The sequence below is a fragment of the Psammomys obesus genome, unplaced genomic scaffold, assembly GCF_907164565.1.
Source record: "Psammomys obesus unplaced genomic scaffold, mPsaObe1.curated_primary_1811, whole genome shotgun sequence".
Classification (NCBI taxonomy): Eukaryota; Metazoa; Chordata; class Mammalia; order Rodentia; family Muridae; genus Psammomys; species Psammomys obesus.
The window spans coordinates 12430169-12452669 of NW_026596131.1; the positions used below are offsets into that span (position 1 = coordinate 12430169).

Genomic DNA, 22501 nt, shown 5'->3' on the forward strand with positions numbered 1-22501 from the left:
GTGTAGCAAGGTCAAGCAGAGAGCACTGGCTGCTTGTGCTCAGCTCACTTTTCTCCTCCCTTTTTTTGTCTTTTAAAAATAATCAACTAATTAATTTAGTGTGCGGTGAGCATGTCACGCCATTTCACAGGTGTGGAAGTAGGGACAATCTGCTGAGTCGCTTCTCTCCCTCCATCGTGTTGGTCCCAGGAATTATGCTTAACTTGGCCTGTTGGGCTTGGAGGCAAGCACCTTGAACCCTGCAGGCCACCTCAGCGGCCCACGTCCTCCCGACCTAGGGGATGGCACCAACCACAGTGGGCAAGTCTTCCCAACTCAGCTGAATCAAGGCAGTCTGAGAGGCTTCCGAGACTCTTCTCCCAGATCGTTCTAGACTTAGCAAGGTGATGGTTGACATTAAACATAACACTGGCGGAGGTGGAAACCCAGTCCGGATGTAGCTGAGAGAGTCCCCGTGTCTACCTGCTGCGCTTAGGGGGCCTTCGAGGCTGTGTGTATAGACTCCATGGCCATATCCACACCAGTGGATGAAATGACAGTCCCCTGGCAGCTAGGTCTTTTCTCTTTCAGCTACCCAGGTTGGCCTGGCACCTCTTGTCAGGGGATGAGGAGAGGGAGATGTCTGAGTTCCGATAGGCCAGGTACCACTGCAGACACGGATGTCTTATCTACTCCTGACTGGGCAGGGCAATGATGCTCCCAAATCCAAGACCCCGGGGTGAGCTCCCAGTAACGCAAGGTCCTGCTTCCTCCCTGCTTGCTGTTCTGCAAAGAGCAAAGTTGGTGTCCAGTTCTGCCGGTGACAGCTGACAGCGTCAGCCTGACCACTCCCTCTCTATCTTCCCACCTCACTTCCTCTCCCTCCGGCTCATCCCTCTCACCTCTGTTTCTCCCTGAGGGAGATCCTGCAGGTGGTCACAGCAGGCAGGGAAGCAAACCTCAGAGAGGTGGGATCGAAAGCTCCAGTGTGCGCTCCACTCCCCCAGCTCCCTCTCTCCTTTCCTGTGAGGCAAGGTCCTGTGTAGCCCAAACCACTACACAGCTAACGATGACCTTGAACTCTTGGTCCCTATAACCCCAACACCCACGTGCTGGGGTTCTAGGGTTTCACCACTGTGCCCTGTTTATGGAGCGCTGGAGTTTGAATCCAGGGTGATGTGTATGCTTGGTGAGCGCCGTGCCAACTGAGCTCCATGCCCAGCCTTGTGCCCAGCCCTGTTCATTCATTTTCTGTGCTGGGGATGGATCCCGGAGTCTCAAATCTGCTCAGCAAATGCAGTACCACCACAGCCAACCTTAGCTTCTATCTCCTTTTACTTTTTTTATTTTTATTGTTTTGTTCTGGGCCCAAGCTAGCCTTGAACTCACTATATGGCTGAAGTTGGCCTTGACTTTTTATCCAGAGACAGGAGCCTCTGGTTCCTGAGTGCTAGGAGGTGCTAGTATCTCTTTTACCAAGGCCAGAAATGGCCAAAGACAGAATGAGCAGCATTTCTAGGTACTATGATTCTCCATCTTTGGAAGTAATTAGAGTATAGGGATGGGATACTCAGGGTCAGGTGCAGGGAGATAGAGTCCAACAGAGCTATGGGTGGGGGCAGATGAGCCTTGAAAGACCCTCTGTGAGGTACAGAAGAGTGAGGGGGAATTTCTATTCCCTGCCCTTCTCAGGTGGGTCCCTGTTCCCAGCTGAGTCATCTCTGTCTGCTTGTGAGGGTCCCTCCTTGGGGCTGGCAGGGGCATTGTTAGGGTCGCAGGCCATGGGCATAGGCGGGGATGGAGAGGGGAGGTGCTCCTGGGCATGACTTTGGAAATAAAGGCTTTCTTCTTACTCTGAACCACGCTGACGTGGAAGTAGGGCAGCCTGGTGACTCAGTCCCGCTCCCCACACTGCAGCGGTGGCAAGCTGCCTCCAGCCTCAGACCCCACAGAGCAAGGGTGCTTGCTTTAGAGAGGAGAGGCCAGAGCACTGCAGGCCCCTGGGAACAGCCTGTCCTTCCCTGGCAGAGATGGGGCTCCGCCAAGAGTCCTGGCAGCACAGAGGGAGGCGCCTGCAGCTGGCACAGCCCGAGGGCCAAGCTTAGTTGCTTACTCTTCCGAGACTCAGACCTGGGACTAGGCGTGCTTGCTGGGTCCCCTTGTGGATCCCATTCCTTGGCCCCCTTTCCCATCTCTGCATCTCCAGCTTCGGATGAGGAGCTAGGATGGTAGAGATACTGTTCCATTCTGAAGCTGGTGTAGGAAGGTTTGGTTTGGAGGCTGGACAGACGGGGTGATCATGGAGGATGCATGAGCCATGGAAAGATGGGCATCATGTCTCCTGCCATATGAGCTATAACTCATTGGGCTGACTCTGGAGAGGTCTGAATTCACCATCAATAGTCACTGGGCAAGCTATGGGACAAGCCATGCTTAGAGCTCAGGTACTGGGGTTTGCCTGGTGAGGGGATCCTCTTGATGATTCCTTCCACTCTTTCTCCCAGGGTTCCATGGGTAGCCTTGGCTATCCTGGACTCACTTTATAGACCAGGCTGACCTCGAACTCACAGTCGTCCTCCTGCCTCTGCCTCTGAGTGCTGACATTATAGGCCCGTGCCACCACGCCCGGCTTGGGTTTCATGTCTTTTTAACTTCATGTCTTTTTAACTTCAGCTAAGCTAGGCACATGTCTGTAATCCTAGCACAAGGGAGGATTAGCAAGAAGATCAAGAGTTCAAGTTAGCCCTGGCTACTCTGTCTCAAAAGCAGGCAAAACTCCCTCAGATTTGAGAGAGAACCTGAAAATAAACAGGTCAAGCAGTGTTGAAGTTTTTGGTCCTGTTAGAGTTGGGAATGTGGGTTCTGTAAGCTCAGGGACATAGAGGTGCCCTTGGAGCCCAGAGCAGAGCATTTGCTGGGAGCCTCTGTGGTGACTCAAGAGCCTGCATTTAGAAGACTTACAAAGAGGAATGAGTATTTTGTTTAAAAAGCCCCTGGCTGGGAGATAAGCGCCCGGGCGCTGTGGTCAGGCTTTGTTGTAAACGGTTACATGAGGCAGGCCCAGCTGGGGACTGGGAAATCAAGGAAGATTAGTCATGTGTGTCTGGGAAGGGAAGCCTATGTCTTGGGCAGATGGTGGGACGGGCTTTGTGGCCTGCACATACTTGTCAGCTGTGCCCACCGAGAGGCCGCCTCACGGGAAGGATTCAGAGTCAGCTGGCCTGCAGCCGTCCAGGCCTGGAGGCATCCCAGACAGAAAGGCCCTGGGGTGGCCCAGGTGCACGCAGAACTCTGCCTGTGGTCCTCCACTCTTCTAGACCGGGTGGCTCAGTGTGGCGTACGGAGTCCGTGACAGTGCTCCTTGTCCTTCATGGCTCTTTGGGCCAGTTCCTCCATCGGGAGCCCACACGAGCCTGTCATCCAGCAAAGGAAACTGTGCGCTGTCGTTCAGTGGGACTGAACCTGAGCTGGGAGTCCCTGTGGCCCATCTGGAGGTGGGGGAGCAACTGTGGCTGAGGTCTCGGGGTAGGGGTGAGGGGACCATGGATGGCCAGTCTGTCATCAGAGGCTGAAACGACTGAGGCCACAGCTGGGGAGACATGTCCAGATGGAGGGGCTGGCTGGGGCAGGGAGCACCATGAGGACCAGAGAGGAGAGCAGTGTGCTTAGTGGGTGGATGAGGCCAGAGCAGCAGGCAGAGGCAGTGAGGGCGTTATACAGTGTGAAGGAGGCCCAGGGAGCATCTGAGCTAAGCTTGGAAGCCTCACAGTGGGTGCCTGGAGGAGGGAAGAGGGAGGGAAAGTGGGTGGTCAGAAGCCCTGGGGAGCATGGCAGGGGAGGAGCCAGCACAGTAAGAGGAGGGGTGAATGTGAGGAATCTGGAGCAGCTACTACTAAGTTCTGTATGATTTAGTGTAAACAATATACTGTACATAGTTATATATGAGCTAGAGGAACTTGTTAAGTGAGGAGTAAATTACAGGAGCTGGAGAGCTGGCTCAGTGGTTAGGAGTGCTTTCTGCTCTTGCAGGAGACCTGGGTCTGATTCCCAGCACCCACATAGCTCCTTAGACCCACCCAGTGTCAGGAGGTCCGAGGCCCTCTTCTGAGCTCCATGGGTTCCTGCATGCACACAGCGCACAGACACACATGCCAGCAGACAGCCTTATGCATACAGTGAGTTTAAAAAAGAATAATATATGTGATAGGGTTTAAAACTAAACTATAGAGCGTTATCACCGCGATCTTACCACTTACGTCAGAGTCTAATGCCAAACAACCAAGGGCTGGACTGCAAACACGTGTCTCCCCGTGCTGGCCAGAGCATTGATTGTGATCACAACAGCCCAGAAGCCTTGCCAGTGTGCACCGAATGGCCATACCCTGGGCTGACTGTCACAGTTTCGGGACAGTGTCGGCCACAGAGTGAGTTCCAGGCCAACCCGTGCCACACAATGAGACCCTGTCTGAAAAACAGACACATTACACATTACACGTGGCCAGTGAGGTGGTTCAGCCAGTAAAGGCGCTTGCTGGCAGTCCTCAAAAATCTTCCTGGTGGAAGGAGGGAACTGACTCCGCCCATTGTCCTGACCTCACACCCATGCTGTAGCACAGGCGTGTGCACATCCACACGAAATTGAGAAATACAATTTTAAAAAAATTACTTAAGGTGACATAAGCAAGACTCCTTTTAACACCTGCCCCAGCCCTGAGCCGAGCCCCAGTCTGTTGCCTGCACCTGTGTGGGAGACACGCCATGTTCCTGGTTTGGGCTAAGCGGTTCCCAGCTTGACAGCAGATGACGTCACACTGACGGCCAGGAACTGACCAAGACGGGAGCTCTTGTCTTACAGGCAAAGCCTCAGGTCCTGCAGATGCTATTGTTTTTTTCTTTTTTTTAAACCTTAGATTGCCGTTGCTAAATAGCATCCAGCTAGACACTAGGGAGGCATGCTTAGCCTGGTCCCCAGATGTTCTGGGGTACACTGGCCAGCTGTTTTGAGGTTGAGGGTGAAGGAAAGAGAATGCAGGAGGATTTGTAGCTTGGCTTGAGCATCTAGGTAGGCCACAGTGGCTCCATTTTGCCAAGATGAGGAGTTCCACAGCTTGGAGGGTGCGGAGGCTCTGCAGTCCATCCTGCTATACCTGCAGTGTATCCTGAGTCTATACAGTGTTCACACAGTGTATATACAGGGTATACAGGGTATAGACAGTGTACAGCGGATATATAGTGGATATATGTGTATACACAGTGTATACAGTGTATGGAGACTGGATACAGTGTATACACAGTGTACATTGAGCCTACACAGAGAGGAGTCAGTTGAGGTGCCCTGAGGAGGCCACCCCCACTGCTGAGTCGCTTCTGGCTGAGGCTGTACCTGGGCTCAGGGGTCAGGGAGCCTGATGAGCATGCCAAGCGGCTGTTTCCGCAAGCCCTTCCTGCACCCTCTTTCCCAGGCTTTTTATGTTCCATTCCCCAGGACTGACCCTATGGGCTTCCTTCTCTAGCCTGTTTCTTCCCATGTCCAAAAGGGAAAGGAAGAGAGAGAGAGAGAGAGAGAGAGAGAGAGAGAGAGAGAGAGGTGTGACTGCTTTCTGGCTCTTCAGGTCTTCTAGATCCATGTTCTTAGCCCCTCCCCCAACACAGTGAGCTGCCTGACCAGTCCAGTCCCCCACAGTCTTCAAATGGCTTCTTAGCTTCGTAGGACGATCTGATCTGCTGGGTCAGGTGTGAGCTCAGGTCTGGCTGTCCTAACTGCCATACACTGGCTGGCTTCACACCACAGTAAAGGGGTTCCCTTCATACCACACACTCTCTCTGTGTCTGCAGGACTGTGTGTCCTATGGTTCTAGGGAAGAGGCCCGCCCCTCCTGGCTCCAGGTTGACTCTCGGCCTCCGGCAGCTTCTCTTCAGCGTCTGCTCCTGACTGCGGAGGGCTTCTGGCTCTGCCTTTTCTATCTTTTATCTGGTCTTTGAGTCTAGGACACAGGCTGACCCCAGTACCCTCATCAGCCTCACTTGTAGCCTATCTGCATACTCGACCCCTAGGCTGAGTCTGGTCACGTGGTGAGCATCCAGTAATCATGTGTTATCTTTGGGGTGGACAGGAAGAAGCGGGGACACACCCGTGAGCAGGCAGGCCCTTTGGTGTGTTTTACGTCTAGCACAGCATCCCTTCCCTTCCGTTAGGTTAGGTTCCCTGCGTCCTCTTGCAGCCTGGAGTACAGAACTCTGAGCCCGAGCCCTACAGTTCTTTCTTCAGCTAAGTTCAAGGCTAGAGCCCCGTTAGGCAGCCCAAAACCAGGGGGGGGGGTGTTGAGTGCCATAGCCAAGCATGTGATCTGGGGACAGCTGGGATGATGAAAGGGTGGGGGTTGGGGGCAGGGGAGACGGAGCACTGGTTCCAAGACAAACTGCAGTTGAGTTGTCCTGGAGTTCAGAGAAGGTAATTATGGTGAGAAGGGAGGTCCCCTGCTGTTTCCTATGTCCTCTAGGGACACAAAGAGAAGAGACACAGGGTGAACTTCTATTGGGAGGGTGGCCAAACCTGCCTCGGGCTTTCCCGATGGAGGAGCTTACGCCTGTAGCAGGTTCCAGGGTCCTTTACTGAGAGCTGAGTGATTACAGTGAAGGGATGGGAATCAGAGGGCTGGGTCGCTTGAGTTCTGGCAAGGGGTGTTCTGGCTGGGGAAGTCAGCCCCCTCCTCCATTGTCCCATTGGGTCCCTGGGGGAGCACCCTGGCTGGGCTCCTCCGCATGGGTACAGGCTGAGCAACAATGAGCTGTGCCTCTGCTAATCTGCACTCGCCCAGGGGAGAACAATCGAATGGGTGTGTCTCCACTTACCAGGTGCTTTTTATAAAAAAAAAAAAAAAAAGAGTGAACAACGCCTGCCCAGGTTGGATGCCGTCCCAGAGACCCGGCATCTTCCCAGGGTTTTGTGGTATGGACCTTACCTTCTTAGGTTAAACCCTGAAATCCCCAAACTTGGGACAGACAGGTGACCAGATGGTCAGACTGCCAGGCAGGCTAGGTCCAGGCAGAACCATCAGGGGAGGCCCCCTGTTCCTACAGAAGAGGCTCCCAGAAGGGTGCTGGTGTGAGTGCATCTGAAATGGCCGTGGTTTTGCAGTTCCCATGCCCACAAAACAGACTTGGTTGAAAATAGTTTAAACCATCTGAGGCATGAGGGAGGGAAGGGTGCATTTTCTGAAAAAGGAAGGATTCTACTTCAGCAGCTGAAAAAGAAAAAGGGGAAAAAAACCCCCAAAAAACCTCAGCAAGCCTCTTTCTGGCTTCTCCTCTGCTACAGAGACCTTCGCAGCCTTACCTGCTTGCAGGGTCTCAGGACCCACCCCCGGGGCCCCATTACCACTCTTTTAGAATGATGGCGTAGTGAGCGAGCAGACCCGGACCCAGGACAGCTCAGGGACTCACCTATCACCACTAAGGACCAGGGAATGAGTAACTCACCCCCTCTCAGGGACTTGTCCCCTGCTATGAATCCGTACAGCCCTGCCTGCAGAGGTCCCGGGTCTAAGGTAGCGCTCTGCACAGCAGGCAGGAGACTTGTTGCTCATCCAGGAAGTGGAGAAACACCCCAGCCTCCCTAAGGACCCTTCCTGGTAACTAGCGCCTGCTGTTTCTGTGTAGCCTGTGGGCTTGCCCAGCGGACGTCTGAAGTGTGAAGGCTACTTGGACAGAGAAAGGCCAGGCTGCGGGTACCCACTGACGTGGACGGGGCCAGGAGCAGCCAGCCCTCTTCCTTCCTTCTGATGTTAGGAATATGGTTTCTCTCTTCTGGAGGAAAGGTCGCGGTCCACTCTGTACTCAGGAAGCCCATACAGTGGAAGGGGGAGGGGCGCTGGAAGGTTTCTTCTGAAGGCCCCCTCGCCCTTCTCTAGCACCCTATCTACCCAGAGGTTGCAGCAGCGACCCCCGGGGGTCCAAGGGGGTAGCAGTTCTCAACGCGTTGTATGCTGGGGGACTCGCGGGACTCCAGCTCTGTGGGCAACCGTCTAGGGTCCTGTGGACCCTCACTAAGTTTAGCGCAGCCGCTTAACCCTTGCAGGCCCCGTGCTTGTGCGCGGAGGAGGCGCTCACGAATTTTGGCGTAAATAAAACCTGGGGCAGCAAGAGCACTGCGCCCGGGGAAGGGGAGGAATCTCATCCCCCTCGGCGCCCGCCCGCTGCTGTGGCCCGGCCTCCACATCCTCCACATCCGCCCACATCTGGCCGCGGAGGGGCGTGAGGGGGAGGGGCCGAGGCCGTGTCTGTCGCGGTCCCCTGGGCACCCGCCAGGAAGGCAAGAAGGGGGGCCAGCTCAGGTCGTGTGCCTGGGACTCTGCAGTCCCGGTAGAAGCTGCTCTGGTTCCAAACCGCCGCCCCCCCTCCGGCCCAGTTTTGACAGGCGGGCGCAACAGCCAGTGCCGAGTCGCGGAGGCCGGCTGGGGTGCTGGAACCTGATCCAGCCGGGAGGCGGGGGCGGGGCGGGGGCCCGGGTGCTTGGGGAGGGGCCGGCGCCCGCCTTCCTCCCCCATTCATTCAGCCGACCGTGGGGGCCGAGGGGCTCGGGCGGCCAGCTCGGCACCGGGAGCGCGCAGGGCCGGGTCTCCGCGGGACTCCCTGCGCACCAAGCCACCATGTCCGACCCCGCGGTCAACGCACAGCTGGACGGGATCATTTCAGACTTTGAAGGTGGGTGCCTGCCCCAGCGGCTGCTTGGTGAGCTGGGCAGGAGCCTCCAGGCGGGCCGGAGACGGGACGGGGCGAGCACAGGAGAGGCTGAGATCCCGATGGCTCACCCTGGGGCTTTGCGTCCCAGATCCGGCGTTGCCTACTTGGAGAGCTACGTTTAAGGGATCCTGTGGCTGATAGACCTTGTTGTTGGGGACCGCGCACCCCCTGGGGACCCCAGGTTCGCACTGCCTCCGGGGTGTTCTTCCTTTTATTGTTGTGTTTGCCCAGCGACTGTTGCCTCCTTGAGGGCTGGTTTGGCTTCTTCGGAGCTACCCCTGGGGAGCGCGAGTCCCTCCTGGAAACCAGCAGGTTTTCTTCTTTGGGTGTTCGCCCGCAGCTCTCACCAGCGTGGTTAGGTCCTCACCTCGGATGCAGTGTGCGGCCGAATCCTTAGGGTGGCCCTCCTCCCCTCCCCCACGCCAGCTCCCGGGTTGGGGCTGAGCCCAGTACCCGCCCGGGCTGGCAAGGGCTGCCAAGTTGATCAGCCGGCAGGCCCCAGGCATCCGAGGGGATCCCAGCCTGGCGAGTCTCAGGGTGGGATGTCCCATAGTCCCGACCCAGGTTTGGACATCTTTATCCATCTGCGAAAGAAGAGCCTTTTGGGACAGAGGGGCCCCTGTACGCTCACGCAAGGACAGCACTTTAGTCTCTTGTCCTGAGTTTACGAAGTGCGGAGATACTTGGGCGCCGTTTCCTCCGAGGGTGGGCCTGCCATCCCCGCCTCGGGCTTGCATGCGCGCGCTTTCCAGAGGCCTCGTGACTGCCACTGCCGGTGCCGTGGCCCTTAGTCCTGCGTCCTCCTTCGGAGTAAATAAAGGCAGTGGAAAGGGAGGCTTACACAATGGTGTCCCGCGCGCGTCTGGGGCTGGGTTTCCGAGGGGCGGGCCTGACTCTGCCGCTCCTGCAGCCCCCGCCCCTCTGAGGGGCTCTCGGCAGCCTTGGGCAGAGCCCTCTGGTGGGCTGTAAGCAAGGGAGGAAAGGCCCCACCGAGTAACAGGCAGCCGGCCCCGAGTAACAGGCAGCCAGGTTCCGGGCCAGCCCTAGCCCTACAATTGACCAGTTGGGGGTGCTCCAGGCCCCATGGCTGGAACCAAGGGGTTTGTCCTCAGCCCACCTGATGTCAGCCTTATCTCTGAGTTTGGTGACTAGCTGTGTATCAGGGTGTGTGTGTGCAAAGAGACTGGGGAGGGGGCGGTATTGGCAGGCATTTGCAGAGAGGAGCCTGGACTATCACACGCACTTGGTCACCTCAGTGGTGGGGCAATGTTTAGGTTCTAGCACTTTCTGTCCTGTGCTGATACAGGGCAGAGAGAGTTGCTGCTTGAGTGCCCGAACCTCTTGGAGTCCGTGTCTATTCTGGAGTCTCCCAGGCCTGTTTTGTTCTGTTTTGCCTTCTGCACATTCTAGTGACTGTCCAGGCTCCTTGGGTTGCACCTCTGTGCACCCCTCTTTTGCCCTGGGGCCTTTCATTCTCCTGGGAGTGTGATCCGAAAGTCAGCCAATCAGTTCCCTTCTCTGCAAGGTCTGAGAGGGGACAGGTGGTGGAGGGGCGAGGAGGGGAGGTACTACCCTTTTCAAGTCCTGGTCTCCGTGTTTGGTCTCTGCTCAGGACCTGGGGGGCATTCAGGCCTCTGCTTTCATCCCCTGAGGAATTGGGAATGGGGTTTCTGCAGAATGCTGCAGAGTTCTTAAAGTTTGGAGGTGGTGATGGGGTCTCAGCAGATGGTACCCTTTGCCTTGTAGAGGCTGACTGCCCCTGCCTCTTTGGTTTCTCCATGTAACTCCTTCCTCACTGTGTCATGCCCTTGTTTGGGGATTGGGACGGGGTGGGGGGGGATGTCTAGCAGCTGGTACCCTTTGCGTTATGCTGCTGCCCTTGCCTCTTTGGGCTCTCTGTGTAACTCCTTCCTCACTGTGTCATGCCCTCACTGGGCTGTCTCCCAAGCTAGTTTCTTGACCCTCAAATTTAGTCTCAAGACAATGGCCTCATTGAGAGCATCCTGGTAGAGAGGTTGGCAGTTTTAAGGGAGCCTCCCTGCTGCCTCCCTATGTGTGCCAGTCTTCCAACTGTGAACCCTGAAAAGCTCAGCTGGGGGATGGGGTCAGGCCTCTGAGTCCCCAGTGATTACTAGCCCTTGGCTATCAGTAGTGGAAATGTATGTGTGTGTGTATGTGTGTGTGTGTCTGTGCATTCATGCATGGTACTAGTGCTGGAGAGGCCTTGTGCACGGAATGAACGATCTAAAAAGTGACCTCCTATGTGTCCTAGGAATATGGAGTTGAGTTGGTGTGTGGATGAGGTGTGGGGGTTGGGCTGCCTGGAACAGTAGGATGGGTGGAGGGACACAGAGAGCCTGTGACCCAGCCCAGGATGGGTGAGACAAGCTGGCAGCCTGAATCCAGGTGGGGAGGGTTGCAGGCGACCAGCAGGGAGAAATTTGGAGCGGGAGAGGCAAGACCTTGAGTGAAAGGAGGGATCGATTGTGCCAGGCAAAGAGGAGAGCCTTCTGGCCAGGCGTCTGTCCCTGATGTTAGCGTGGCCAGAGTCAGCTGGGGAAGCATCCAGTCTTAGCTCAGGCTTCCCACCAGGTGTGGGGCTGTGCCAGGTAGTAGGAGGAGGGAGGGAGGAAAGAGCCCTGCTGGCGGCAGCTGCTGGGGCCCAGGGTCCCTTTGTGAGGCTGGACAGACAGGCTCTTGATGTGTGTGGAGGTCTGCTGAGAGGGTGGGACCCAGGTGCTCTCCCCACCCCGGCCCCCAGGGTAGGGCTAACCCTTAGCCCTGTGTGTCTCTGGGGGTAGAGAGCCTGCTTGCCCTCCAGGAGGTTTGGTGTTAGCAGCTGTAGAGGCAGGAACAGCCTGTCCTGCAGGGCCGAGGGCAGTGGTGGGTGAGGATTCCCAGGTTGGAGCTGCGTTCCTCTGTGGAGCTGGTGTATGCCGAGTGGGCTCAGGGCGCAGTCCTGGTCACAGGGATCGTCTTGGGCACTCATTTCTCCTGTTTTTCTGTCTCATTCCGTCTGTCTCTGTGTACCCCCATCCCCGCCCCTTCTCCTCCACCCCAGGAACCAGGGTCCCACTTGTGAGCATCGCTGGAGGTCTTGTGGGCATTCAGAGTTAGCTTTCTGTCAGGGGCACTGGGAGGGTGGCAGGACCCTATTTGGCCTTTGTTTCCCTTCAAGAAAAGTGCCTCCCTCCCTCTATCCCATTCCCTAGGGAATGAAAAGAGGTTCATTATTCTGCTGATTCAGATTTTAATCTTGCTAGTTTCTCACTGTCGGTGATTTCCTACTTTTGTACTTCCCAACACCCGCCCCTCCCCCACGAGATGACTCTGGGACTCACCACTCTCTGTGACTGGGTAGCAAGAGGAGTCACTCCTTTCCTCGCTCCTTTCCCGGTCAGCAGAAGCCCGGGGCAGCTGGGTGGTGAGTTCTTCCTGAATGGAGGCCAGATCTGTTATCGCAAACACAGTTACAAGCCGCTTGGAGTGCCAGCTGTTGGCCTGCTCTTCTACAGCGTTGGCTGTAACCAGTTTTGCACACCCAGAACAATCCTGAGAGTCCTTGATGTTTTGTTGAAACAGATCTGGCCCAGAAGCCCAACACTCCAATCCGAGTGGCAAGGCTTTTTCACATCTGTCCCTGAGGAAGCTCTTCTGCACTGGGTCCTGGACGTCCCGTGGTCCCTTTCCTCTCAGTTAGGTGGCCAAGAAATCAGGAACCGTCGACACCTCTTGGGTGGTGGTGATGGCAGGATGCAGGTGCCACTTTGTTCCCTGGAGGAAGGGCCTGTTGGCTTCAGGGAGCTGTAGACCTGTCCTTTTCGTTAATGCCTTGGGCCTTTTGCGCGAGGAATCCTGAGATTTCCGCAGACTCTCCAGGCTCCTGGGAATCGCTGCCTCCCTAGTGTGGGATCTGAAGGGGCTGAGCAGGGCCTGAGCAGGCTGCTGAGAGGGATTCCAGGGTGCCAGGGCTTCCTGCAGTGGAGAGGGGGTGGCCTCTTTTATGGACATCCCCAACTCCGTATACTAGGAAAGCCTGTCTGTTGTCCCCGTGTAAACAAGTTCTTCAAGCATTAGACGGGGAGAATAGGTGTGTAAGCGCCCCACCGAGGGTTACATGGACCAGATGGCTAGCAAGAGGTGGTGCACATCCCCTCTGGGGAGCATCAGCCTGGAATCTTCTTCGGGTCACGTGGCATTTCAGGAAGGGTTTGAAGGAAGTATATGGCTGTGGATGGGCAGGAGGTAGGCGGCGTTTGTATTGAGAGGGGTCTTACCAGGAGTGATGGGTAGCAGGCTGGGCACCTGGTGGCTGCCACCAGCTCACTCTGAGCCTTCATCTCTTCCTGGGCTCAGTGGGCTTGTGACTAGAGCACTCTTCAAGGTTTGGGGAAGGACATTCTGCGAGACGCAAACAGTAGCTAGCGCTGGGCACAGAACTGGCTTCAAGGGGCTCGGGGGTTGCTGTAGCTGTTGGAATTGAGAAATGTTTGCAGGAGACATGGATCCTAAGTGCTAGAAGGTCACACAGACAAGAACCTGTCTGATCCCACTGTGGGGACCAGATTGGATAACACGGTCACCACCCACGATGGCCAGTCCCAGGGACATGGTATCCATAGAACCCTCCTGGCAATCTCTCCTACCTTAGCAAATGTTCGGATGAAGCAGGGTGGGGGAGCCCCTTCCTCCTTCCCTGGCCGATGTTCTCCATGGAGGCCAGGGTCACATGGGGTGCAGAGTCCTTCTTACTGGAAGGCTGACGCAGTGTCTCACCCCAGAGCTCTACAGATGAGGGGAGCTGCATGTCCCCCACAGGGCGGAGTGCTGACAGCCGCAGGGTGTGCACCTGCTGACTGGACTGTGGAGTGGGCCTGAAGGCCTGACAAGGGGAAGGCCATGTTAGTGGAGGTGCACAGTGGGCTCCAGCCTTCTTGTCCTTGTGCATGGAGCAGACTCAGCTCTAAACTATGACTGTCCCATCGGGTAGGGACCAGGAGGGCAGAGAAGCCAGAGGTGCTTGTCATCAGCTTACTAGGCCTGGGTACCCATCAGCTGTGTATCCCCACCCTTCTGCCCAGAGGGAGGGTTGTGCAGGGCTTCGTACCTGGAGAAAGAGATTGCCCAGGCTTGCGTCCTCTGTCCTGGTCCGATTATTCTTTAGAGCAGAATGCCCTGCCTGTATGCTTGGTCTAGGAGCCAGGAAGTTTCTCACCTGCTGACGTGGCCTCTGCTGGCTCTCCAGGGGGCCTGGGCCTGCTATTCTGGCACCAGGAGGACGGAGCTGGGGTCCCTTTTCTTTCTCCACCTCCTGTTTCAGAAGAGATCGCACCAGGGCTCTGACTGTGGTTGTTGGGGCTAGCCTGCTGCCTAGAATGTCCGTATTGACCCCCTAAACCCAGGACAGAGTTCCACCTCTTTGCCAGACCGGCCTGGGCACTCTCTTCTGGGCTCCAGGCCCATATGGCAGTGCTGTGTATGGTCTGCTCACTCTGCTGTGTGTGAAAAGGGGCTGGGGTAAGGGCACTGGGCAGCCACAGGTCTCCGCTGGGGTGTGAGTCTATAACACGAAGCCCCAGGCAGTTACATATTTTTTAAGGTGTGTGGGATAGTTGAAACACTTTCTCTTCTTGTATGGCCCAGCCTGGCCTCAAACTCACAGCTCGCTTGTCTTCCTGCCTCAGCTTCCTGAGTGCTGGGGCTACAGACATAAAATTCATTCCTAAAACCCAGTTGGGAAAGGAATTCGTGGAGTTTCTCTGGACCAGACCACGGGGGAAGGTTGGCCGAGCAGTGGCTCTATTCCCAAAGCCCTCTTGTGTTTTTTTCCCAAATTTGGAGGCTCGTGGAATTCTCTGCAAACACAGTCTCAGAAGCCCAAGGATTTGTCATCTCTTTGGCTAGAGAGCCTCACCACTTGGCCCCTGGACACCCCCAGGAGCCCAGAGGGCATTTCTGAGCTCTCATTTAATTTGGTCTGGACAGAACTGGGAGGCTCCGTTCAGTCGGGAACCAGCAGATGTTCTAGAAATTTCAAGTTGTCATTTTTTTTCTTTTAAGTGCCACTAAATCCCAATAATTTAAGAAAGAGACAAACTGGCCTTGCTTTCTCTGGGAAGCATAAACATGGAGCACCCCCACTGTTCCTGCCCCTGGCTTCCTGGGGGGACATCTGGGGCACAGAAGTGGCCAGGGGATTCTGCTCTACCTTTCGCTTTCTTTGTGTCTTTCTTTCTTCATTCCCTTCCTCCTCTTCTTCATAAAAGGGAGAGAAATGGGGGTGGGGTGGAAGAGACCGTTGCAGATTTATTTCTACCTTTTGTGTATGGGTGCTTGCTCGCCTGCTTGAATGTGTACCAGGGTGCGTGCCTGATGCCTGGGAGGTCGAAAGAGGGCATCAGATCTCCTGGAGCTGGAGTTACAGACAGTTGGGAGCCGCCGTGTGTGTGCTGGGAACCAATCCTGGGCCCTCTGCAAGAGCAGCCCGTGCCGTCACGGCTGAGCCATCTCTCCAGACCCAGCTGTTCTTTCGTCTGTCACTGTTCCCAGAAATAACTAGGCCCCTTCCCAATCCCCCCTTCCCCTCTCCCCGCAGTCTTTCCTGCATCTTTGGCCTACAATCCAGGAACTAAAGGGCTGTGGTCCTAAGTACACAGCCGTGTCCCTGTCCCCTGAGAGCGTCTTGTGTCTCCAAGGCTACGTCTTGAGGTTTCAGTGAGATCTCGTAGAGACTTGAACATTGACCGTCTGCTCCTTTGACTGCAAATGGTGCAGTCAAAGGGGTGCTTGAATTGCCCCACATTTGTTCCTGATTGAGGGTCTCTGGGGACACAGGCTGAGTTTGAATAAGGAGGAGGATTGAGAACAGCTGTCCTTTGCAGTCTGGGTGGAACCTGGCTTTTTTCCCTGTCCCCTTTTACAAAGGTCTCACCTTCAGGAAGCTGGGACTCTAGCACCCTGTACAACCAACGTCACACTTTTAAACAGGCTCCTGGTTTCCCATTCCCAACATATTCCCACTCGGCTGGGTAGGAAGAGCTCACAGGCCCTTGCAGACAGGCCAGGACAAGGCCTGGGCAACTCCTCATGGGAGGCTGCAGCTGAGGGAGCCTCTGGGAATGAGGGGAGTAGTCACTTTGGGTCCCAGGTAGACCCCATCTATGCCTCTAGGATGTTGACAGAGATCCTGCCTCAACTTTTTGGGAGTAATGGGGTGGGGTGGGGCAGAGAGTGGTCAGTTCCAGGCATAGAAAATGTGGCCCCAGACTGTAGCAGCCAGCATTCTGGTGGATTCCACGCTCTTGGGCTCAGGAAGCAGCCTCCGATAGAGGAGATAGAGGACTCTGCCCTGCTTTCCATGTGGGTGGGCCAGGCCCCTGCCCCATGTCCCCTAGAGACAGATAGTATCTGCAGTATAAATGGACAAGGTTTCCTGGTTCCACTGTCCCCTGTCTGCTGTCCCCTAGCATGGGTCAGGCACTGGACTGCTCTGAAGATTAATTTCATTATGGGATTTTTTTCTTTAGTGCAAAATGGAACTCCCAAGTTCTCTGCTGTCTCTCTGCTGTATGCAGAAGTGCCCGGGTGCCCCCACCTGGCATGCTCATGTGTGGGCCTCTTGTGCAGGCCAACCTGGCAGCCCCACCGACATCAAGGGCTCTCCCAGCTGAGCCCTGCTTTGCTCACCTCTGAGATCCAAGCTCTGTGCCTTTGCTCCCAGCCAGGAGGCCCACAGAGCTGAAGGGGAACTTGGGTTGGGGGAGGCCATATATGTGGATCCCCAGTCCCAGGGGAAGCAGCTGAAGGTGTGCACCGGTGGGTGAGTTGGTGGATGAGTTTCAAGTCCTGTCCTCCCTCCAAAACCCCAGGAAGGCTGCCATCACGCTCTCTCACTCCCTCCCTCTCTCCCCCTCTCTCTCTAAACTACAAAAGAAACCCTTAGCCACCAGGCCCCCTTGGGGGTGGAGTGGAGAAGGGGGTCTTTCAGTCTCATGCCGCAGGCCTGGCACAGTCTGTGGAAGGTGGAAGCCAGGCCCTGGCTTAGAGAAACTGGGCTTTGGGACAGCTGGGTTTGACAGACAGGATAGAAACATTTCTCTGTCCCGAGGAACATTCATTGGACATCAGGTCAGGCCTCGGCAGCCCTCTCTTTTACCTCTCTGCTGATATTTAAATGAGGCAGCCAGCCTCCTGCAAACAGCTGCACTGGAGCCGGCTGTCAGGAGTGGGGCTGGTTGGGGGACAGGGGCAGGATCTGTGTGTCCTATGCTCCCCACCCCTTGTGAGGTCTTTGTCTCTGACCTGTCCCAGCCCTCCCAGCTGTTTCCCCGCAGCTCACAGGCACATCCTCCCATCCAGCTTAGCTTACCCTTGCTGTCATGGCCGTTTCCTTTAACTGTACCTGGCCTTCTGTCTGTGGCAGCAAGGTGAACTCAGGCTGTCCCAGCCTCTGTACTGTCACTTTCTGGGGAGACCCACTTCCCCATCCCTGCCAGGCACCAATGCCGTGGTGTGAGTCTGTCTTTCTCATCCACCTGGTTCTTGGGGATGCTGGAAATCTCAGTCCATTTGGCAGGAGTGAGTGGGGTTAGGGAGCTGGGGTGCCAAGCCTACGGTCTGCCGGGGCAGCCTCTGCTTCAGTGCAGACTTTCATCTATGAGATGGGAATCTGCTCTCACCTATCAGGCTGTGGAGCAGAGGCGTGGGGCCATTAGGACCCCTTATTCAGAGGCCTCAGTGGACAGGACAGAGTCCCCTCCGAAGTGATGGGCAAGGCATCCTTCTCTGTGGGCCTCAGTTGCCCAACTACTAAGAGAGTGACCACATCTTCCTGGCACTACATTAGGCCTAAAGGGACCACAATTTCTACTTTTCCCTGCTTGGTGTTTCTTATTACAGGACAGAAAAATGAAGATCTGGAAATAAAAAAAGGGGCTTTTTTTTTTTTTCTCCTTTAGTACAAAAAGCATTGTGAGCCTCTCTTCTCATTTGTACAAACTTAAACCTGTGTGGGGGTCATATGGGGACAAGAGTAACTCCCCCGGGCGTCTGTGCGTGCGTGCGCGCGCGCGCGCGCGCCTAACTCTGACTTGAGAGATTCTGGGCTGCTGGGCCTCTCCTCACAGGCAACAGTACAGAGAGGACAATGCTGAGTAAGCTGGGCCCTTGCTCCGGGCATGGTGACTGCCAGCTGGAGGGAGGCAACCGTGGCTTGGAGGATGGGTGTGCGTGTGTTGTGTTGTGACGTGTTTCCTGCAGAAGGGATATGAAGCCAATTCCTTTTTCCCCCATTCAGGCCCTGTCTATGGCCTGGGGCAGTTCTGCAGACCTTGTGAGTCACATGCTCCCTTTGTCCCTGGCAATGTGCAGTAGGTAGCTTAGTTCTGGGTGTCCTTCAGTTTGCAATTGCCTGAGGAGTTTTGGGAGCAGTGGCAGCTGAAGCTGGACGTTGTCCTTGGGTGACTGCTGGGAAGTAGGGGGTAGGGCAGGCTGCTGAGCTGGCAGCTCCGGGGTACTCACAGGCGGGGCTATTTCCAGAAGAGTGTGGCCCACTGGGTTTGCATCCTGTAGGATTTCAGGAGGCAGGTGATGAGGCTTATGAACCTAAAGAAGGTAGGGGTCTCCGAATGCTGCCCCTCAGAAACCCCCTTAGGTGTCCAGGTCCTCTATGCCCTGCCTGGGGACTGACAGTCCATGTTTTATGTTCTGGAGGTTTATTCTGATGAACAGGTGGAGCTGCCAAATGGCCTGTGTGGAGTCAGAAGATTAGAACTATAGAGAGTTCAAGGAATGGGACCCAGGAGTGTGGGCAGCCTCGACCACCCTGCTACCTGGAGAAGCACAAGGCTGTGTCACCATGGGAGTGAGCTTTGGATATGCATGCCCTCTCAGCAGCACAGAGAGATGTTTGTCAAGATTTGACAGGGGTTGTTTGTCTTGTGGCGTTATAGATTTCTTTCTTTTATGTGCACATTTTCTGCCTCGGGCTTAGATTGTGTTTATAGTTAGGAGAAAGAGGTCATAGCTATTATTTTTAAAGTTAATTTTCAAAAAGAAAAATAACTTTATTCAGACAGGCTTCTCTTTCCATTTGGAGGTCAAGGGGGCAGGGGTCTGGGAGGGTGTCCAACCAGGAGGAGGAGGAGCGCCGGGTGCCAGAGGCAGGCCTGATCCTTCCAGTTCAGGGGTCAGGTGCAGTGTGGACTCCTTCACCTTTGGCCTGCCGTGAGGGCTGGTGGGAGATACCTCTGCAGGTGCAGTTTGTACCACAACGAATGTGTTAGAGTTGAAGTCTTCCATCTTGATCTGGGAGGCTGTGCAGGGTTGGCCCTCTGTTTCCATCCCTGCTGGGCCTGTGCCTGGTGTCTTAAAGAGTTGCTGGACCAGGTTTGTTCCGGAGCAGGAAGTCACCTGGACTGGTTGTAGATCTTTGTGTTCTGCTGTGTTCCTTCCTTTTTAGGAACTAGGCCAAGAGAGGCCATGTACCTGGACCAGGGTAAGATTTAGATGGTTTTGGTCATTTCTTTATTTCATACACAACTCACTCTCTCTCTCTCTCTCTCTCTCTCTCTCTCACACACACACACACACACACACACACACACACACACACACACACACCAGCACTGGGCAGTCCACAGAGCTCCTTGGTGACAGAGGACAACTTGGCTGAATATTCCATTTATTTTATTTTTTTTAAGCTGAGAAAAGAATGGCCCAGATGACAACAGGCTGGCTTCCTTCCTGTCTCCATATCTCCCCAACACCCCCTTCAGTGGGGCTTCAGGCTGGTGGGTCTGGTTCCTGCCAAGGCAGAGACTCCAAGAACAAGGCTTCTTCCTGCCTCACATCCCCAGGTCCCCAGCTGTCCAGTGCCTGAAGACAGGTCAGAGGTCAGGGGCTGAATTGCTGGGCTCTGGGCTGTGGACCGGAGGTCCTGAATCAGCCAGATTGCTCTCTGGCACCTAGGGTTTGTATTGACTGTAAACAGCTCTTCAGTGTTTCTGTTACTGCTGTAAACAGACTGAGGGCCATCCACCCATGTGCGTGTGGCCTGGGAGACATGGGGCAGGCAGGTGAGGGGAGGAGTTTGCTGCCTGCAGAAAGAGGGGAGCTACTGTTTAGGGAGACCAGGAAGGTGAGTCCCTTTCTCACCAGTATTAGGGGCACAGTGCCCGCCTGTGAGGGTGAGGTCTTGTCTTCTCCTGAAGCCTTTGGTGTTGGATGGTGGAACACCCAGACAAAGGAGGACAGGGCTGGGACTGAGTGGGTGTTGAGGGAGAACAGATGAACAGAGCAAATGTGTGAGGCACAGATCGGGACAATGCGATCGTGATGGGTCCCAGGAGGCCTGGGAGAAGCTCAGCAGCAGGGGGGGCAGGCGCGTGGGTCTGCTGGGCCTGAAGCAGCACTGGCGGCCCGCAGAGCAACGCCAAGGATCTGTGGGGCAGGGTCCTTCTGTGCTCTGCCCCTTTAAAGTCATGGTGGCTCTCGGAGGGCCTGGCCACGCTTGGTGTGTAGGTGTGTCTCTGCCTTTGCTTCAGCCTCATGGGATCTTTTTTTGTGTTTCTGACTCCTTGTTTTTAAATTTTTTTTTAAAACTTAACTTTCTCTCCCTCCCTCCCTCCTGATATATACATACATGTGTGTGCATGAACATGTCTCTGTTGTGGCATGCATGTGGAGGTCAGAGGACAACCTGTGGAAGTTGGTTCTCTCTCTAGCATGTAGGTTCTGGGTCATCAAGCTTGAAACCAAACCACTGAGCCATCTCAGCATCCCCTGGCTTCCTGTTTTCTGTCTCCCCACTTTAAACCCAGGATGACATCACCTGGAGACCCCTAAAGGCATTTGGAAATGCCTTCATTAGTACCCAGTGTTAGGGCTCTGATGTCCTATTTGGGGATAGGTTGTGCCTTCATCGTAGCTGATCATGGTGGGGGCGGGGCAGGTAGTTCTAGGCTTAGCCAGAGCAGTGGGGCAACAAGGAACCAGGCCTGATGTTTCTGGTTGTATGCCCTGAGTGACTGCTGGCCTCTTGTCCGTCTGATGGTCATGACATAGCCCCTGCCTCGTGGCTGTTAGACAGGCTGCGCTTTGGGAGAAACAAAGGGACCAAGGCTGTGTCCCCTATATCCATATTCTGTATTCCTGACTCTGATGTGGTCCAGGTCCCGAAGTGGATAGACAGGGTAGTGGGTGAGCTGTGGCAGAGCTGAGAGCCAGACATTTTGTGATACCTGCCGTGTGGAGGGATGCTCTCAGGATGAACCCACCTGCCCTCTTCCCTCCCAGACCCTCTGTCCCCTCTCCCAGAACTGCTTCCCTGGATGGCTCCCTGGTACTAGCTCCTCCTCCCTGAGCTCTGGCTCCACCCAAGAGCTGGTGAGTGTGGAGACCCTCGACTCCAGCCAGCTCTCACAAGTTTCCAGGATGTTTATGTTCCCTAGGGCTTCATGGTGTCTCAAGTGCTCTGCTGACAGAGGGGAACCCCAGGGAGCTCCAGAGGGAGGAGCGCCCCCCCAACAAGACCCTGCTCAGCTTCATGGCTGCATCTTCTAGAATGTTCTCAGCATCCAGCTATGTCCTTTTCTTCACAGCAGACCCCTTTCTCACTTTCAGTTTTCCATGATCCTCCTTTGCTGTGTCTTTGAGACCAAACAGAGAATAAGCCTACCCCATCCCCAGGTTCAGCGGAACCCAACCGAGCAAGGCGGACCGGGCACAGGCGGACAGTGGGTCCTCATAGCTCTGTCCCACCTCCAGGCAGCTGGGTGAACATTGGGTCTGATTGTCAAGAGCTGGCCTCTGACCCCTCCCTGGGCTCCTGGGTGCTGCTCTGACCGGAGCCTGAACTCTGCCCCCTGGGGTCACTGTGCCCTGTAATTAGGCCATAGCTCATATCTGCCTAGGCCTCAGGCCACAGCACAGAGCATTCCATCTGGCACTCTGTCCAAAGTGGCTAGTGTGATTAATGGAGGGCCCCAGCGGGCCAAGTGGCCCCTGGTATTAAATGCTGCTTCTGCCTTTATTTTTTTCTTTCTACTTTTAAAGTGCTTTTGAGATTTTCCCATGGTGGGTGGAGTGAGCTGGTTGGGTATTTCTCTGTTCAGGCAGGTCAGGACTGGTCACTCCCTGTGTCTCTAGGTACTAGGGTAAGGATGGAGAAGGAAGGTATAGCCGCACCAGGTAAAATGGCCCTGAGAACTGACCCCTGCCTGGCAGCTCTTTTCTACGCTGCAGACAGGAAACAGACCAATGTCTCCCTCAGGATCTGTGGGTCATCCTGGTCCCCAGGTAAGCACTCAGGCTCAGCATGCTGGGAAGGGAGGTAGGTCGCAGACAGGCCTGTATCAGGCAGGCTGGGCTGATCATTGTTTCAGGCAGGGTTCTTGGAGTGGCCCCATCTGGAGGATCATGGGAAATGGGACTTTGTGAAGAGTCCTAGAATATGAGAGAGCAGTGTTTGGGGAGTTGGGGACCTCCTGATGAGTTAGATGGTTGGGGAGCAGAGAGGAGGAGGTAAACTGAGGTGAATGGGCTGTACTGTGCCCTGGCCTAGAGTTGGAGTCTCAGTTTTCTGTCTCCAGACGAGGCCCTGACAATGGCAAAGGATGTGGGTCCATTAAAGCATAGGAAAGTTTGCCCCTACCCCTGGGCCTTCCAACCCTCAAACCCCAAGAGCAGCAGGCTATGCCTCCCTCTTATTTATTTATTTATTTATTTATTTATTTATTTATTTAGTCTGTGCTCTCCTTTCTGCCTTCATCAGCTGCCATTT

At 55.2% G+C, this 22501-nt stretch overlaps 1 protein-coding gene across 3 annotated transcripts in view; it reads left to right on the plus strand.

Annotated features, from left to right (window-relative positions):
- Positions 1-22501, plus strand: part of Septin9 (septin 9) — a 151618-nt gene that overhangs the window by 55868 nt on the left and 73249 nt on the right. Inside the window, exon 1 of one of the 3 annotated variants that reach the window (XM_055592087.1) lies at positions 8551-8682. The exons of the other annotated variants lie outside the window; for them this stretch is intronic. Coding sequence (XP_055448062.1) covers positions 8628-8682 — 55 coding nt within the window. The 5' untranslated portion in view covers positions 8551-8627. Of the gene's footprint in view, positions 1-8550; positions 8683-22501 lie in introns of those variants that run through there. 3 annotated transcript variants of the gene reach the window in all.